Source organism: Lycium ferocissimum, chromosome 4, assembly GCF_029784015.1.
Source record: "Lycium ferocissimum isolate CSIRO_LF1 chromosome 4, AGI_CSIRO_Lferr_CH_V1, whole genome shotgun sequence".
Classification (NCBI taxonomy): Eukaryota; Viridiplantae; Streptophyta; class Magnoliopsida; order Solanales; family Solanaceae; genus Lycium; species Lycium ferocissimum.
Window position 1 is genome coordinate 75,014,748 of NC_081345.1, and position 20,272 is coordinate 75,035,019.

The 20,272-nt window shown below is 38.8% G+C and overlaps 1 protein-coding gene across 1 annotated transcript; it reads right to left on the reverse strand.

The window, feature by feature from the left end:
* Positions 1-3,779: 3,779 nt before the first annotated feature.
* LOC132054326 (uncharacterized) lies at positions 3,780-4,883 on the reverse strand. Its single transcript, XM_059446369.1, has 2 exons — positions 4,706-4,883; positions 3,780-3,997 (listed from the first exon to the last, which is right to left on the reverse strand). The coding sequence occupies exons 1-2, from the start codon at positions 4,881-4,883 to the stop codon at positions 3,780-3,782; spliced, it is 396 nt and encodes a 131-aa protein (XP_059302352.1).
* Positions 4,884-20,272: the final 15,389 nt, after the last annotated feature.

The following is a 20,272-nucleotide window of genomic DNA, read 5'->3' on the forward strand; positions in this document are numbered from 1 at the left end:
TGGATGGTAAATCTATTGAACATCTCCTAAACGGATTCTCCTCTGTTCATCTTAAAGAGCTCATATTGCCTGTTTAGTGGGGCAATTTTTTACTTCTTAACCTTTCTTGTAACTTTATGTATGGGTTGCAGGGTATCCCACCCTTCTTTGGCATTCTGATATATTGATCAAGTCCAATGCCACAAATCAATAGCTTTCTTGCTTTGGCATTCTTTTGGATAGCCTTGTTGTCTTCGTTGTTGTAATCTTCTCTCTTCTTGACAATCTTTTTCTTTCCCTTTTCATCAATGGTCGTAGGGATTTTAGGACCATCCATGGTAATATCCCATAGTTCAAGATCTTCTTCAGTGATGAAAGCCTGCATTCTTGCTTTCCACCGGCCTAATATTTGTCATTGAAGCATGATGGTCTTGTTGTTAATTGGCCTTCTTGGACTCCAGGAAGTACAACCATCTTTCAAGGTGCTAGCCTTTGTAGAAAGATCTAGCTCTGATATCAGTAGATGAACCAGGCTAAGACCATGTACTGAAAGAACCAAGTTGTTTGAGCAACTACACAAGAAAGTAAAGTGTGGAATAATAAATCAACACACGTATTTAGTGTGAAATTCTTCTTGCTCAAGGGAGAAAAAACCACGACCTACCTCTGTAGGAATTTTCCAAACTTTCCACTAAACTTAAGTAACTTGTTTAAGCTTATAACGACTTGTACATCTATGAAAATGTTCCAGAAAATCCCTGCTCTAATTCTGTCTTCCTCAATATTCCAAACTGTTGGCTCTCTCTACTCACTCTTCAATGACTCTACCCAGTCAGAGAAGTCCCTTACAAATCAATAAACAAAACATCACCTATTACAATTTCTAACAAAGTAAAAATATCTTGCTTTGGAAACATAAGAACCTAACTACTACAACTGAATGAAATATCTTGATAGATGTTCTTTTTTGCTGCTCGAGTTGGCTCCTTCAAGGCTCTTTTGTTGACTCCACTCTCACTCCAGATATCTCTCTCTTTGATTGTGGTCAAGCTCCAAATATCTTTGACGTGTTGTATTTATAGGAGGGAATTTCCGCCTTCAAATCTCCAAATCCATCCAAGAGTTGGTTTCGAAAACCAAAACTGATTTTATATGCATTTCCTTCATTCCTTGTTTGCATGCATATAATTTACTTCTCCTATCTACAAGCTAATTCCATAAGTTCAATTTATGGTTATATTTCCATACTGAACTTCAATTCCATGTGGAATAGGAATGTTACGACCCAAGTAGCCGTGAGTGGCACCCACACAAATCCCCTAGTGGGCGAACCATCCCCTTACCCAATTATCAACCATTTTAAACAATTATAAAATCGATAACCAGAATTTAAATCATAAAACTGTCTAGTCATGCCATAAATAAATAAAAGTGCAGAAATCAAACTATTACAAACCCAAAGGTCCGAAGGTCATCGTACAAGGACTCTAAAACATAACTGTCTAAAGAATAGATAACTGTCTATAAGCGTAAACAATGTCTGGAATGAAAATAGACATCAACAAAGAGAGATCTTCAGGCGGCATGGCATGGATAGGAGCTCACCCTTGGATCTAATCGGGAACTGGCCTCACACTAGAGATGAGGTCTGGAAGATGTCTCTAGAACACAATCTGCACTCAAATAAAAAGTGTAGCAAGGTAGTATCAGTACAAACACTATGTACCGGTAGATATCATAGGCCCACTAAGATTAGTTTTATGCATATGTTCATAAAATCAATAGGATAGGCAGATAAGCACAACAACACAAAATCAAACAATATCATCAATAGAAATCAGCCAACACAGGAATAAGATAAATCCAACTAACAATCAATCACCGAGTTGATATAAGTTCATTCATCAGCCAACAACAGAAGTAAAATGAGTTCGATTGCAATGCAATAAAATAATGAAAGCATCTCAACCGTGTACACACATGCTAAATGGTATTGTTTCCCCAAATAGTCATGACCTGTAAGGGACCTATGGTGTCCATGTACCACTCGCTCCGGAACTGACCTCGGATTGCAAGCCCATAACTAGGCCACATCCTCATCCCCTATCAAATGTGCCTTTATATGTATTTATATATCTTTGTATCTGATCAAAATATGAATCTCAACGTATTTTCAGTCCAACAGTAAATATGGATTATGATCAACCATCAATATCATGTCAAGAAATACAAGGCATCAAGCCACAAATCGTATCAAGACTCAAGCAAATCATCTCATCACAGCATGAATATGTAGTCATTTCAATCAACAAGAAGAGTGTATATCGACTCATTCCTTCTCAAAACACAACAATTTCATCTCAAGTTTTGGTGTATGAAGAAATGGCAACAAGCCCACGTAATCAGAATTCATACCAACCAATTCATACTTTCTCCTATCAACTTTACTACACATGCAATCAACTAACCAAAGTCTAACTCAAGTAAACCATAACCTACCTCAAAGCCGAACTGGAACAATGCACTTATTCTGCAACAGTTTGCCCTTTTCGTAAAGTTTCAGAACATTCAAAGTCCAGCAATTCATAACGCTAAGTGAGTATTGGATTATCTGCTCAACAAAATAACAATTGGGGAAAGAGAACCCAACCATTCCTACCTTGTCAATTGGGTGGACTATCACTGAGTGTGAATTAATCATAAAATCAACCCTAACCATCATACTATTCCAATTCATGGGTTTTCTAATCAGTTCATCCCTTTTCAAACAGTTTTTAGGCTAAAGTTCTTATTTTTGTTAGAACCCAAAGTCTCAATAAGCAAGTTGCACCATAAGTGATAAATTCTCATTCTAGAAAGTGATACTCTACACTCCTAGATGAATAAACAATAATAAAATCAACAACCCATTCATTATTCAAGGGTTTACTATTTCTAGGGTTCCAATCTTTCATTCACCATTAGAGGATCGTAAGCTAGTCATGGAACTTAAGGAAGAAACGGGAATGAACTACGAGAGATTAAAATTTACCTTCAATGAGGAGTAATGCCCTAACCTTAGGCAATCGCCACTTACTGTGCTTGGGAACTATTTTGGTGTTATGTGGGGAATGGGTTCGAAGTATGGAATATAAAACACAGTTTCAGCCTGCCGTCGACCGCTGCAGCGGTGGATGTTCCGCTACAGCGGTCTCGCTATAGCGGGAATTAACCCGCTATAGCGAACCTCATTAAGTCCCGACACCCCGCCATAGCGAACTTGGCCCGCTACAGCAGACTCGCTATAGTTATACTACCACCGCTGCAGCGGTCCATGTTGACCAGTAGCTCTGGTTTTTTTCCACCAATTTTCTACCCCAAAATCCCAACACCAATCCGAGGCCTTACAGACGCAAACCAAACATGCATATGTAGAAAAAAATACACTACAGGCTCACCCGTGACCTCGGAATTCCCAAAAGAGGTCTAATTTACTAAGTCACCCCCAACGGAAATGAAGACAAGTCCAGACAATGCACAACACAACTAACACATGTTTCAGTTTTTAGTTTTCTAACTTTTTGAGTTCCCATTAAGCTCATTTCTATTCTCGGGAAGGTACTAGCAAGGTTAAAATGGTCAAAGCCCCCATAATGACCTAGCGGGTCGTTACATTAGTTACCAATTAAATAACCGTTCGTCCCCTAACAAACAAGGAAGGGAAACAAGGGAAAAGTACCTGACTCGGTGAAAAGATGGGGATATTTATTACGCATATCAGATTCGGTCTCCCAAGTAGCTTCCTCAATGGGACGGTTCCTTCACTGAACCTTCACTGACGCTATCTCTTTCGACCTCAGCTTACGAACCTCTCTATCTAAAATAGCAATAGGCTCTTCCTCATAAGACAAATTCTCATCCCATAAGACAAAATCCCAACGAATGATAAATGAACAATCATCATGATATCTCTTCAACATAAAGACATGAAACACTGGATGAACACCTGACAAACCTGGAGGCAAAGCCAGCTCATAGGCTACATCCCGCACACGACTAAGAATCTCAAATGGACCAATGAATCTTGGACTAAGCTTACCTTTCTTCCCAAATCTCATCACACCCTTCATGGGTGAAAATTTTAACAAAACTTGTTCTCCAACCATGAACTCAAGATCTCGAACCTTTTGATCCGCATATTCCTTCTGTCTACTCTGAGCCGGCACGAGCTTTTCCTGAATCCCTTAACCTTATCTAATGACTCTATCAAAAGATCAGTACCCCATGGCCTTACATCAAATGCATCAAACCACCCGATAGGAGACCTACATTTCCTCCCACAAAGATCCTCAAATGGGGCCATATCAATGCTCGAGGGGTAAATATTATTATACACAAACTTTGCCAATAGTAAGAACTGATCCCAATGCCCACTGAAGTCAATCACAAAATCTCGGAGCATATCCTCTAGGACCTGAATCATCCGCTCAGACTGACCATCCGTACGAGGTGGCTTGCCATGCGAGGTCCAACCTAGTGCCCAATTAGAAATGCAAGGTCTTCCGAATTCGGGACGTAAATGTCGTGTCTCTATCAGATATGATGGAAATAGGAACCCCATGCAGATGAAAAATCTCACGGATATAAATCTGGGTGAACATCTGAGCAGCATGGATGATCTGAATTGGCATGAAATGGGCAGACTTGGTCAATCTATCAATAATGACCCAAATCGAATCAAACTTACCCAAGGTCTTCGGAAGACGAACAACAAAATTAATCGCCAATGAACGCTCAGACGCAATAAAGCTATCCAAACTACCCGGAGTAGCTGATTTCTTACTCAAGGCATCTGCTACCATATTTGCCTTTCCACGATGATACAAGATGGTAATACTATAATCTTTAAGAACCTCCATCCACATCTACTGCCTAGAATTTAGATCCCTCTGAGTAAACACATGCTGAAGACTGTGATGATCAGTAAATACCTCGCCATGGGCACCATAGAGATAGTGCCTCCAAATCTTCAACGCAAAAACCACAGCTGTCAACTCCAAGTTGTGAGTAGGATAGTTCTTTTCATGAATCTTCAACTGTTTGCAAGCATAAGCAATAACCTTCTTTTACTGCATAAAAACAACACCCAAACCAGAACGAGAAGCATCACAATAAACTACAAAGTCCTTGCCCTCCACGGGTAAAGATAGAATAGGATCTGAAGTCAATAAAGTCTTGAGATTTTGGAAGCTCTCCTCACAGTCATCGGACCACTGAAAAGGTACATCTTTCTGAGTCAACCAAGTCAAATGCGAAGCAATAGAAGCAAATCCCTTCACGAACCGACGGTAGTAACTGGCGAACCCCATAAAGTTGCGAATCTCTGTCACTGATGTAGGTCTATCCTAATCTCTCACTGCCTCAATCTTCTTAGGATCAACCATAATCCCTTCCTTCGAAACTACATGCCCCAAGAAGGACACAGACTCAAGACAAAACTCACACTTAGAGAACTTGGCATACAACTCCTTATCTCTCAGAAACCCAACAACAACTCTCAAGTGTTTTTCATGATCTTCCTTACTCTCTTTATAAACCAGAATGTCATCAATAAATACTATCAGATGGGGCATTAGTAAGCCCGAAAGACATAACAAGGAACTCATAATGCCCATACCTAGTCCAGAAAGCTATCTTAGGAATATCCTCTGCCCGAATTTTCAACTGATGATAACCCGATCTCAAATCAATTTTTTAGAACATAGAAGCCCCCTGAAGCTAATCAAACAAATCATCAATACGAGGGATAGGGTATTTATTTTGGATGGTGACTTTATTCAATTGGTGATAATCAATGCACATCCACATAGTCCCATCTTTCTTTTTCACGAAGAGTATAGGAGCGCCCCACGGGGAGACACTCGATCGAATAAAACCCTTGCTAAGAAGATCCTGAGCTGCTCTTTCAATTCTCTCAACTCAGCAGGCGTCAACCGATATGGCGGAATAAAAATATGGCGGGTCCCTGTCTCTAAGTCAATGCAAAAATTAATATCACAATCTGGTGGCATGCCCGGCAAGTCTACGGGAAACACCTCCGCAAAACTCACGTACCACAGGAACTGACTCAACAGATGGACCGTCAACACTGGTATCACGAATATGTGCCAAATAAGCCAAACACCACGTATCAACTAGCTTCTTTGCATGAATAAAGGAAATAATTTTCTTTGGGGAGAGACTAAGGTTACCCTTCCACTGTCGTGGTATGAAAGACCAGAATTGCATAATAAGGAGCTAACCAACTCATACCCAGGATGATATCAAAATCTACCATGTCTAGAATCACTAAGTCAACCCAGGTGTCGTACCCTATATGACAGTACAAGATCGAAAAACTCTATCCACAACCACAGAGTCTCCAACTAGAATAGATACATGAATAGGGACATCAAGCAAATCACAGACCATATCAAGACCCATAGATAAATATGTAAACACATAAGAAAATGTAGAACCCGGGTCAAACAATACAGAAGCCATCCGATGACAGATTAAGATGTTTCCTATAATGCTGCATTTGAGCCCTCAGCCTCTGTCCTACCAGGAAAGGCATAACAATGAACTCATCCGCTAGTAGCCTGCGAACCATTGCGATCAACCTGTCTTGTCTGAGCTCCGCCCTTGCAGGGCTAATGTCGACCTCTACCTGATTGAAACCCACCTCTGTTAGGCTGGGGGCCACCTCTACCAGCTTGTGACCTTTGTTGACACCTAATTTTTGACCTCCCAGGACTTATTTTAATTATCTAGAGCCCTTGGATATCAAATGGAGAAAAATGTGATTTTTTTACAATCAAAATAATTTCATAAAGTTCTCCCAATAATATTTTGCCATTTCATTTGGTAAAATGACTTCAATAATATTGTAAATCATTTCGAAATTAATTTACACATTCTATAATTAATATAGAATATTTTCTAATTTAATCAAGGAGATAATTTAAAATAATTATTTATTTAATTATTAGAATTTGTCAGAAATCAAGCACTTTACTCCGTTTAATTTCAAGAAATTGGATTAATTAGGTCAATAGTCATTTTGACACCTCAATTTTAGTCTTTGCATAACCCATTTGCATTTGTAATTTCTAAATTAATCATAATTGGTTAGACCCTTAATTATGATTATATTTGAAAATTGTCTGATCGCGGCTACAATTGAAATAATTGATTGATTAACCCAATTCGGCTATAATTCAAATAGCTGATTGCACGGCCTAGTTCAACATAGGCTAAATTTGAAAATTTAGAACCTTTATATGTATTTTAGCCGAGCCTTTAATTTAATTAATTGGTTGATTAGTTAAATTTTGGCCATACTTGAAATGTTTTAACTAATAGACACTTTGATTTTTGTGGCTATTTGTTAGATAGCATTGCCTGCCCTCCATATGTACGTTTGTATACATGAATATACATATGTATACATGTATATCCTGTATAAAAGCATATACTGGCCGTCTCCCGTTATTTTCTCTTTTTAAGGGCCAGGTCCAGTCCGTAACGGACCGACGTGGCCCAAATTTCCAATTAAAAGGGGTGAAGCCCCTATACCCTTTCATTTAAACAAAAAAAATGACCCCTTAGGTCATCTCTTATCAAGGGTTGTTCAAAACGCTAGCCGCTGCCCCCCTTTTCCTTCTCTCTCCTCTCGTTATCATCGGTATTTTTGGCAATATGATAGGCGAACGTTGCATTCTCCAGGCCTGGTATGGCCAAATGGAGCAAACCATTAAATGCTTCAACTATTCTCACCAAACACAGCCCCAAACAAGGTATTACCCCCACCCCTTTGTGCTTTTTCTGTATTACGCCAGCTTGAACTGAGAAAAAACGTTAATGATTTTTATTTTGTTGTGATTTGAATTCACGATTTCTATTGGTTCTTGTAAAACCATGCGGATTGACCACTTTCGGGTCAAATCTGACCCTTGATTCATTTGAATATTTGATTCTCAACCGTTGGATGTGGTGTTGAGAAGTGCAATTCCCAAATTCTAGAACTCCCACATCAGAAATGAGCTAGGGTTTCAAGATTTCGGGGTTCTATAAATAGAACCCCGAACACACTTTGTTAGATGGACTTTGAGCATACTGAAATATTAGAAAAATACTAAAAAAAAGTCGAATTACCTAGGGTTTCTGTTAGTTGAGACCTTTACTTATTCGATTTAGTTAAATTTTAAAAGTTTTAATTGTTTCTTATTTTTTGTGGTCGAGTGTGGAGGAGCAAAGGATCTCTAAGTCCATTCTTGACCAGGCTGCGCCAAATAAAGGTAAATGTTCTTCACTTTCTGTTTAGTTTTAGTTTATTAATCTCTGCTATGTTTGTTTGTTGCAATTATTGCTTTGTTTGTGATTAGGATATTATTACAGTTAGCCTTTAGTTAATAGTAGTTTAAAATGATCTAGCATGTTTGTTTGTTTACCATTAGTCACTCTTTGATAGTAGTTCAGTATGATTTACCATGTTTGTTTGTGTTACACCTCGGAAAATTTTCCGTTGATGCACAGTGAATAGGCGAACGAAGAGCACGAAGTATATGGTGTTTCGATAAGTAAGAAATAGAATTTGATGATTCTAAACAAGATTTCAAAGACATTTGAAGTAGGAGACTAAAGTTGTTAAGGAAAGTAAGGTATATGTCATGTGTCGGGCAAGATTTACGAGTATCGAATTAATGATGACTTAATGAAGTTTTGGAGAAGAGTTATAATGTCCTTTGGATTGTTAATGAAGTGTCAAATAAGTGTTAAAAAGGTTCCATAAGGATTTAAGAACAAACAAATAAAGGAATTGAGTTTGTGGGAACTTTGGTAAAACTTGGCAAAATTTTCGGACAAAAGGTCCAAGTTGGTGGGGGAATATCTCCTAGAATATGAGGAGTTTTGGCGTGTTTATTTTTCCCAAATTGAAGTTCATCGAGTCTAGTTTCCAACGCAACAAACCGCTCATCAATGTGACATCTGAGTAAAAAGTTATGGCTATTCTACAACAAACTATCTGAGCAGAAAATTTCTGCGGACCATTTGACGGCCTGCAGGAATTTTGACGCCCCGCAGAACATTTTGCGGTCCGTCAAACCCCGCTCGGCCAGCGTCAAATGGTCACGATGACCCATTTTTTGATCGGGTAGTTCTACGGACCATTTGACGGTCCGTAGGAATTTATACGGCCCGTCAAAATGGGCGCGACTGCCCGAACGGATCAGATTTTAAGTCATTAAAAGGAGACCCACGTTCATTAATTCATTTCATTTCCACACACTTCTCTCTAGAAACCTCTAGAATTTTCTCCCCTCTTCATCCACAAGAATTCAAAGTAAATTGATGATCAACTTCATCAAACCAACATAAATCAAGAGTGTGGAACACATTAAAGTCATCTAAGTCAAGAAGTTCCAAGAGAAGTGAACTAGGGTTTTGGTGCAAGAGGTGTATTTCCACTCAAGGCTTATTCTACCATAATCTAAGGTAAGTTTCATGATCTTCTCATGTTGTTTGAAGTATTGAAAAGTTGAAACACTTGGATTGTATATATGAATATAGAAAATGGGTCATAAATGTGGGAATAGTGTCATTGTTGAGTAGTAGTTGGAATGAATCATGGATATTGATATGTTGAGATGGTAAATACGTTATGAATGACATTTAGAACATGGAATGAGTATTATATGTGAAAGAATGCGATAGTGAACTATGGTTATGATTGTGGAGGAATTGAAGTGAAATTGTGAAATGTGGATAATATAAATGAATGATGATTTTTGTTTATGATATTGTGATGGTTGTTATAAATGTTTGGGAGTTGATATGAAATTTGGAGGGAGTCGTATAAGCAAAGGAAATGCTACCCAATTTTCTCTAGCCTTAGTAAGCACGTTCTTATAATTTTTTATCTAATGTCGATACGAACTCTTGAAGGTAAAAGACGTGAGCATTAAAGGAGAACGATCAAGCGATAGAATAGTTAAACGACAAAGGTATGTAAGGCTAGTCCCTTCTTTCTAAGGCATGAATCTATGGTATGAATCTTCCTATCCTTCTATGACTTCTCTACATATATGTATGTATCGGAAATGATGAGTCTACATTAAAGAGAACTCTCATGAGATAAAGTTAAGAGGTATGTTATGAATATGATGATGAGCCCAAGTCTAGAGATCCTAAAACTTATGATATGATGTTTCTACAAAGCTAATGACCTTCATACGACTCCTTGCTATTATTCATTGTTGCTAGACCCATCTTATGATGTTAGTCTCTTTCCCTTCAAGGCATGATTTTCCTCCTTCTCCATGAATTTCCTACATTCCGAAGAACTAAGAGCCTACGTTCATGATTAGCCATATGAGATAAAGATAAGAGATACATTATGAGCACGATAGTGATGACAATGAATCCTATGACATGAATTTCCTTCTTTTTTTTTTATGAATCTCCTATCTTCAAGAAAACTAAGAGTCCTTGTTCATAAATAGTCTTATGAGATAAGAAGTACACTATGAGTACGATAATGATAATGACGAGCTTAAGTCTAAAGATTCTAGAGATCATGATATGATGTGCCTACAAAGCTAATGGTGTTAACTATGATCTATTGATGTTTTCCTCATATGCACTCACCTTAAAATGTTAGTCCCTCCAAGGTGAGATATGACGACTCTGATCACTCCATAATGTGATCGGAGGTTACGACCTTATGTCACCCCGACATAGCTATCGTTGCCTTCAGGTTCTAGTGTACGTTTTGATGATAAATGTATGATGATGCTAGGTCATGATATGCCTATAAGATGTATAATAATGATAAGTCTATGATATGTACGATGATATGATTCCACCGCGCCTAATTGACCGGACATGTCACCGCTATGGCGGGCTGCTATGATTCCACCGCGCCTAGAAGGCCGGACACGATCACCACTAGTGGTGCGTATCTAGCACACCGTGCTTAGAGAGCCGGACATGATCACCACTAGTGGGCTGCATATGAGGGTTACCCGGACGCGGGTTAACGATGATGATGTATAAATGATGTGATGATGTATGAATGATATGATGATGTATACACTATGGTAATTCATATGATATGCTACGTATGATATATGTATAAAATGTATCCATTCAAAGAATACGCAGGTCATGTCTTTATCTTATGCCTTATGATTTCTCTATTATGTTCATTTCATTGATGCCTTACATACTCAGTACAATGTTCGTACTGACGTCCGTTTTCTTTGGATGCTGTGTCATGCCCACAGGAAAGCAGGGAGGAGATCCAGGCTCGAAGGAGCTGTTAGCAGGTCTTGAGAGCACTCCATTAGTCCGGAGGTGCCATTGCTTATTGTTTTGTGTATATGTATTTTGGGCACGATGGGGTCCTGTCCCGTCCCTATGTCTAGTATTCCAGTAGAGGCTCGTAGATGCGTATGTGTGGGTAGAATGGTCTCACAGTTTCCCATCATATGTATAAATTATTGTGATAGCCGAAAGGGCTTATGTATGTAAAGGTAAATATGTTTTAAATAAAAATAGTTTTTCTATGATTATGAATGATAAGAAATATGAATGAAGGCAGGATGAGTGATAGAATGAGTGGTGCTCGGTGGTTAGCCTCGGGTACCCGTCATGGCCCTAGTCGGGTCGTGACAGTTTGTTTACTATTAATCACTATTTGATAATAGTTTAGTATGATTTAGTGTTTCTCATTTGCATTATAGATAGCTTAACATGATTGATAGTATCCTGTTGGTGCTTTATGATGGCTTAGCACAACACGTGTTCCCTTAATGGTGAATTCTGCTTAGCTTAATGAACCGGTGCCTCCCTTTATAATTAAGTCAAGTTATTAATAACACACTAAATGGTTTATTTGGTGTTTGTATGCTATGTTAAAAGGTTTATGCAGTCTTAGTTTGGTCTACTTGGTCCATTGTTAATGTGCCCTTATGAGTATCAGTCTGCTGTTAGAGATCCATTAACAACCATAGTCTAAGTTCAGCATGTCTAAAACCAATATAAGAACCTGCCTATATTCACTATTTTCTTTGATTAGAGTACCAACTTGAATTTTATATTGTCTGAGTCCTTTAGACCTAAGTTCACACCTAATAATGGCATGCTTAATTAAAATGGTAGGACTAATGACCCTAAATGAAAAGGTTTGCTGATCTTTAGTCCAATATAATGTAATTGAGGTCCCTAAGTTGATCTAAGAGTTAATTCTGATAAGTGTGGTATTGACCTAAGCCTATATGATTTACTTAACCCCTTAGCATGATAGAAATCAGCTTCAAATATTTGTTGGTAAGTCTAAATAAGGCCAAATTAGAACCTAAACTTAGTCTTAGTTCACCTGCATACGTGTAACATCTCTGAATGGATACTTTTCTACTTGAAATGAGTTTTAAGACAGTCATGTGATCCTTGGTCAACCTAAGAAGCTAATCTTGGAATAAGCTGAACCCACCATTGTTATTCTCAAATGAGTCCTATGGAATCCTATCTAGTTCCTGAAAAATGAATGTATATATATGTGTTTGTTTGGTTTAAATACCTCTGTATCTGTGGAATTTTGCTTAGTCTTCCTGAAGTGGGGTCCAAATATATGACTGTTGAGCTGGTTAGTGTCAAAATCTGCATAATTTTCTCTCTCTATTTAAGTTGATATGCTTAATATATGATTCCCCATCAGTTGTGGTGAGAAGTGTTGCATGATCAGAGTCTAAAATGGTATTTGAATGCTAGTGTGTGGTCAATAAGTCTCCACATGATTGTATGAAGCCATAGGTTTAGTTGTATATTTATGTTTCTCCTTTTTTTGCATCTGAACATGATTTCCTTCTTTGTCTACTTGTGTTTGTTTTGTCATGTACCCTTATAAATTTGGGCCTCATTTTGCATTTCTTATTTTAGAATTGGGCTAGTCTGTATTTGTGTTTAAATGATCTGCTTAGTTTGGGCCTTATTTGTATTTTTTGATTTTGTTTGAATCCTTTCCTTCTCTTCCGATTTTTTTATCTTATACTTGCCTGATCGTATATGTGAATCACATGTATTTTAAATTACTTAAGCTTTTAGTTTAAGTGTACAAGTCCTAGATACCCTCTAATCCTTATTTTCTTCTTTTCCTTTGTGTGTCCCATGTGAATGAACACCGTGCCACTTGGACCGTTTCTCTGCATTTAAGATCTGTTGGGCCTAAGGCCCAACTTTACCATCTTTGATCAAGTCCAAATTTAAAGGGAGTCAAACATTGAAAGGGAAACTAATATTGCGTGAAGGCCCAACTATGGGTGAAAATAGTTAACTGGTGGGCTTAGGTAGGCCCACCAGCCTAACTCTTCTCCATTTCCATTCAAGTTTATGTGATATGTATTTGTAAAAACACTTGTAACTATTGAAACCCTTATGAATGCTTAGAACTTAGAAAAATTTCTAGTGTTATTAGGAAGTCGCTTAAATGATTTTCTTACACTCGAGCTGTTTCTTAAATACGAGCATGAAATTGGTATTCTGTAAACATTTTTTCTTAAATTGAAAACCGGTTTTGATGAGTATAGATTAAATCATATGGAATTACTTGAAACAAAGTTACAAACTTTGGGGCTTTCCCCCTTTGTGGAAATCTGAAAATGAACGGGCAAGGAAAGAAAAATTAGTTTTTGGGCCTTCAGCCTATTTACGGATTGTTTTCAAACAAAAATGCATAACTGATTTGCCCTTCGGGCCTCATTGTTGAATTGGACTGGAAAATTGGATCATAAAAATGACTTGGGTTTAAGACTTATTGAGATGGGTAGACTTGAATTATGATAAAAAAAAAAAAAAAAAAAAAAACTAGATTTTTTAAAGCTGAAGTGATCATGTGACAATTTGTTTGGACTTAAAACATTTTTTCAAAAAAAGAAAAGGCTTTAAGGCCAAAAGGCCCAAACTTAAAGGGTCAAAAATCAAAGAGGATTATACTTGGACCAAATTGAGAATAAGATGGCTTTGGCATAGATAGGATTTGGCCCAATTGAGCTTCAATGGATTTAAAAATGGACTTTATAAAACTTTCGATTATATATATATATATATATATATATATATATATATATATATATATATATATATATATATATACTTATCAAAAATAAGCGATATACTCCATATTTCTATATATATGTATAAAACCTATAAAGTACTAAACTCATTTTATTAGGACTAAAATAGTAGCGACTCTACTTGGGATAAATCCGGGGTGTCTTAGTCAGGTAATAAAATTGGTTGAACACTTATACGGATTTTCAAACCCAAAACCCCCTTTTCATAAAGTGACTTTTTGCTGAAATTTTGAATTTATGATAAAGAATGACATTTTTGTGGAAAACCAAACCATCTTAAGCAAATAAATACGTTAATCACACATTGAAGTTCGTAGGTCAACTGTATTCTACAGATCCTTAATTTTAGGGTGCTTAAAACCATTCCTAGGGGATCACCAGAACCCTTATCTCGAACTCTGGTCCAAAAAGGATTTTTCTCTTGCTTGATAAACCCTTTTAAACCCGATTTTCCTAATTTTCCTTAATTAATTAGGTGGCGACTCTAAAAATACTAAAAATCCTATTAGAGCACCAACAACCTCTTAGTAGCTTTTATGCACCCGCGTAAAAGTGAACCGTAACAACCTTCACGCCCAGTCTGAGCATGGTTTCCACCATAAGATCCTCTTCTTCTACCTGATGCTGGAGCTCTGGGAGCCTGAAACTGAGTACCCTGGCAACCTTGCCTAAGTCTGGGACAATTTCTGTTGAAATGGCACGTATCACCACACTCGAAGCATCCGCGGTCTAGCGTCGGAAGCTAAACGAACGAAGCCGAATAACCACCATAATCTGGAGCTCTGGCCTGCGAACCCCTTGGCTGACTAGAATAGTGCTGACGGGCCCCTGATGGGCCTCCAACTGAAGCCTACATTGCTGACTAAATGGGGCATCTTGAATATACCTGGAAACGCTGGCCCTTAGAGAAAGAGCCACTAAAACAACCACCCTTTTGGGCCTTATTCTCCACGTATTTATTATAAACATCCTTCCTAACACCTTCGACAGTCGTAACATTATCGACCACTTCCTGAAAGGATGCACCTAATGGTGCAAGCTGAAGAGCTGAAAATTGAAGAGCAGTGTTCAACCCTTTCACGAATCTCCTAATTCTCTCCTCCTCAGTAGGCACAAGCTGGAGAGCATAGCGAGACAACGAATGGGACTGAGCCTCATAAGCGGCCAGAGACAGATTACCCTACCTAATATTACTGAGCTCATCACGCATGCGGTCCCTCAAAGTACGAGGAACATACTTGTCTAAGAACACCTGATAAAACTGAGTCCATGTCAATGGAGGCGATCCCGTTGGCCTGCACCTTAGAAAAGCCCTCCACCATAACTTGGCATCACCCAAGAGGTATAAGGTAACAAACTCAACACCATACTTCTCCACTGCCCCCATCTTATGGAGCCTCTCATGACAGTCCATAATGAACTCATAAGCATCCTCAACCTCAGTGCCAAAGAACTATGGAGGATTTATCGTAGTGAACCTCTAAAACAAATTATGCTCATCCCTGGTTATCACCGGACCTCCCACTGGTCTGGGAAATATCTCTAGTCCTTGAGCCTCATCCAAACAAGGAGCCAAAGCGGCAGCATGCTGTAACCCCGGAGCATGAACTCTGTCCAGAGCTGGATCACCCACTGTGGCACCCTGAGCACCTAGAACGGTTGGTAACACACCAATCTATGTCAACCCGTTCAGCAGGTTCAACACTCAAACAATAACGTCTGACAACACTGGAGGAGCTATAATATCTGGCTGAGCTGGTGCTGCTGCAAACTCTGTTGCCTTATCTGGAACTACCTGAGGCTCAGGGGACTCAGCGCGAGCCTGACCAGCCGGCAGAGCTCGCCTTGGCTGGGCCGTCGCTCCCTTGCTCTACGCCCACGGCCTCTGACTTGGCCTCCACCACAAACTATGGCCCCAGGGACCTGACCTCCACCATGAGCTGTGGCCCCAGTGGCCAGACCTCCATTGTGATCTGCGACCCTAGTGGCTGGCGCGAGTACCTCATTTGCTACTGTCGCATGAGTCCTCACCATCTGTGAGAGAACAGAAAGAAAATTCAGATAATAATTTGAATCATCAAGATACCAATTGGAATCAAGTAGCATGAAAGAAGGAAAGAATTTAAATTTTCCTAGTGTCCCATAGCCTCGTGAAGATAAGTACAGATGTCTCTGTATTAATCCGCAAAACTCTACTCGACATGTCTTTGTACAATGAGATCAACTAACTTAAGGCTCTGATACCAACTTTTTCACGACCCAAGTAGCCGTGAGTGGCACCCACACAAATCCCCTAGTGGGCGAACCATCCCCTTTCACAATTATCAACCATTTTAAACAATTATAAATCGATAACTAGAATTTAAATCATAAAACTGTCTAGTCATGCCATCAATAAATAAAGGTGCAGAAATCCAACTATTACAACCCCAAAGATCCAAAAGTCATCGTACAAGGACTCTAAAACAAAATTGTCTAAAGAATAGATAACTGTCTATAAGCATAAACAATGTCTGGAATGGAAATAAACATCAACAAAGAGAGATCTTCAGGCGTCATGGCATGGATAGGAGCTCACCCTCGGATCTAATCGGGAACTGGCCTCACACTAGAGATAAGGTTTGGAAGATGTCTCTGGAATACAATTTGCACTCAAATAAAAAGAGCAGCGAAGTAGTATGAGTACAAACACTATGTACCGGTAGATATCATAGGCCGACTAAGATTAGTATCATGCATACGTTCATAAAACAAATAGGATAGGTAGATAAGCACAACAACACATAATCAAATAATGTCATCAAAAGAAATTAGCCAAAGATAGGAATAAAATAAATCCAATTATCAATCAATCATCGAGTTGATATAAGTTCAGTCATCAGCCAACAACAGAAGTAACATGAGTCCGATTATAATGCAATAAAATAATGGAAGTATCTCAACCGTGCACACACATGCTAAATGGTATAGCTTGTCACGACCCAAACCGATGGGCCATGACCAGAGCCCGAACTAGACACCCGTATACAAACCTGCTCGATATGATCAGACCGAAACTGGAAACAATATGGCAATCGTAAAAGATGTCGTAAACTCATCATATCATACATCAAAAAGAACCTGTCTCTTGAGAAGCCACAGCTAACCAAACAAAACAAAATATGCAAGCCGATAAGGCTGCCACTATTCACGGGAATATCCAAAATGAACTACATCTGCATAGCTGATCAAACCGTATATGCAACCCACATATGTCTACACAGCACTTAAGAGTATAACAAAGCCTATGTCAAAGGATCAGTACCAAAATGACTCGAGCTTCGGAACACTAAAGCCCTCTAAGCAGCTGAGTTGAAGTCCTAAATCGGAGGATCACCAAACTGAGTGTCTGTACCTGCGAACATGAAACGCAACCCCCGAAGAAAGGGGGTCAGTACGACTAGTGTACTGAGTATGTAAGGCATGAAATCAACATGTACATAAAATCCTAAAAAATATTTGAGACATGTCAATGAATGGGCAAAATAAATGCATCAAGATACCTATATCAAAGAAACACATATATCCGTAGAAATATCACAACAAACACACACACACATCCCCCGTCAACTGTGCCATATATATACACACCACAACAAAGGCCACAACGTCACCCCCTGTCAACTGTGCCATACATATACACATCACAACAAAAGCCACAGTGTCACCCCCTGTCAACTGTGCCATACATATACACACCACAACAAAGTGCACACACACACACTCGTCAATCGTGCCATACATATGCACATCACAACAAATAGCCACAGCCGTCACCCCCCGTCACAATCGTACCATACATATACACATCACAACAAATAGCACACAAACATACCCCCGTCAATCGTGCATATATACACACAACAAAGGTCACAAGATCACCCCCGGTCAATCGTGCCTTATATATATACAACAAAGGTCACAGCGTACCCCCCGTCAATCGTGCCTTATATATACGAAGAATGAAAATGAGTGCAGGGCATAATCAAAATGAAATAATAGAACTCTGTAATGTCACAAAATAGCCATATACATATATTATACTCATGGCATGCATAGGAGTTCAACTAAAAACTATCGCTCTATCCCACCTTGAAGGAACAATTTATAGGGTGAGATCAACAACAATGAAATTAATCGAGAAAATCATGAAATAGCTTAACATTTTTATATCATCGTTGAAATCATATTTGAGACCTTTAAGCATAAAATCATCCTAAACGTAATCCTCATAAAAACATTCTCATTTTTAACATCATAAGAAGCTTTAAGAGTCATAAGCTTCTAGCTTTTGAAATCAAGGAGGTTATGGAAACACTTATGGAATCATACCATAAGAATCATGCCTTTGGAAGAAAGGGACGAGCCTTAACATACCTTTCGATCGCCTTAGTCGTTCAACGTTTATCCTTCCAAGCTCGTAAATCTACATATAAACCATACATACTATTATTAGGCTTAATGTTATACGCTCATCTTAAGCCTTCAATTTAATTCCGTTTAGAATTCACTCGAAATTCGGCAAAGACCTCCCCTGTTTATATGCCTAGCCCGAAATCACAATTCAACAACCAACAACAACAATACCAACATCACAACAATATTATCAACACCAATAGGCTCCATAAAACATCCCACATGATATTTTCCAAATTTCTCAACTAACCATAACAATATCCACAATACCATAATCAAAGAATTATATTCAATTTAATCTCAAATTAATCCAAAATCTCCTTTCAAATTCATTCCATAGTCATCATCTTCACTTTAATAATTTGCAACTTCTATACTATGATTCTCTTCTTTTATATGACTTGCTAAACCTTCAAATCAACTTAATCATGAGAAATAGGATGGAGAACATACCTTACACTAGAAGAACTTCGCCCCACTCAACTTCTTCCAAGACCAAATTTATCATTAATCATACTTGATAATGGTCATGTCCTTTGGTTTCAAGGTTGTCCTTTCCGGTTACGACTTACGAGATCATTATTCATCCTTTACTTCATTGTTACGAACTTTCCATGGCTTGTACCTTCCAAAACTTCATGGAACGTCTCCGATACTCCATTAATATGGTGAAGTATGTGGCATGCTCATGCTCTGAGAATGCGAGGTGTAACATCCTTCCCCCCTTAGGAACATTCGTCCTCGAATGTTGTAGCTTGCGAGCTTACGATGCTTTTATTAGTTTCTTGAAATGGTTGTCCTCCTTTAGTTCCTGATCTCCATGCTCTTATTCTAAGGGCTCATTAGTCTTCTTTCATATCCTCCCAATTCTCTATCGAACTCATTTATTAGTTCCATATCCTCATGTTCTTTTGTATGTACTGTCACGACCCAACCCGTAGGCCGCGACTAGTGCCCGACCTGGGCACCCGTACGCACCCATTAATCCGAAATAGCGTACGAATAACTTATACCGGGTACAAATGACATATGTTTACGTAAAAAGGAACGTCGCCCAAAGCTGTCATGTTGTACAGATATACATATCTATCGCCATCCAAGTATCCAACAGATAATATCGCATATAAGCCGATAAGGCTATCATAGTATGGGGACATCCAAAAATCACAAATCACACGTACACGACCGAACAAAGGAATACCCATAACCCACACATATATGTCTACGTACCTCAAGAATAATAACAAAATCATATGACGGGACAGGCCCCGCCGTCCCGTGAATAAACATATACATATGCACAATACGTAACCGGGTCGAATATAGGCTCCAGGACAAGGGAGCGCTCCAAGACAAATTAAAGGTGAATCTTAGGGCCGGTAGATCATCCAAATAAATATCCGCACCTCGCGCGCACGAAACGCAACAAGAAAGCGGGGTCAAGACGGAATATGTACCGAGTATGCAAAGCATGAAATATAGTGAACGTAATCATAATCAAAACCGTAAGCTACGTAAAGTAATGCAATATCCGTAATATCGAAATGCTTACTCATAAAATACAAATCATGCATGTGGCTCTTAGAACTATGGTCGCCCGCCCGTCGTTGGCGCCATAACACAAGATCACACCGTAAGGTTTCATATCTCCGTATCCCCCGTCACACATCATAACACATCATAAT

What these genes read in the sequence shown, in the direction of transcription:
- LOC132054326 (XM_059446369.1), bottom strand. Translation starts at nt 4,883, where the DNA reads ATGTGGATGGAGGTTCTTAAAGATTATAGTATTACCATCTTGTATCAT. An exon ending in TCGTCTTCCGAAGACCTTGG is followed by an intron (nt 3,998 to 4,705) that starts GTAAGTTTGATT and finishes TGCGGGATGTAG; the next exon opens with CCTATGAGCTGGCTTTGCCT.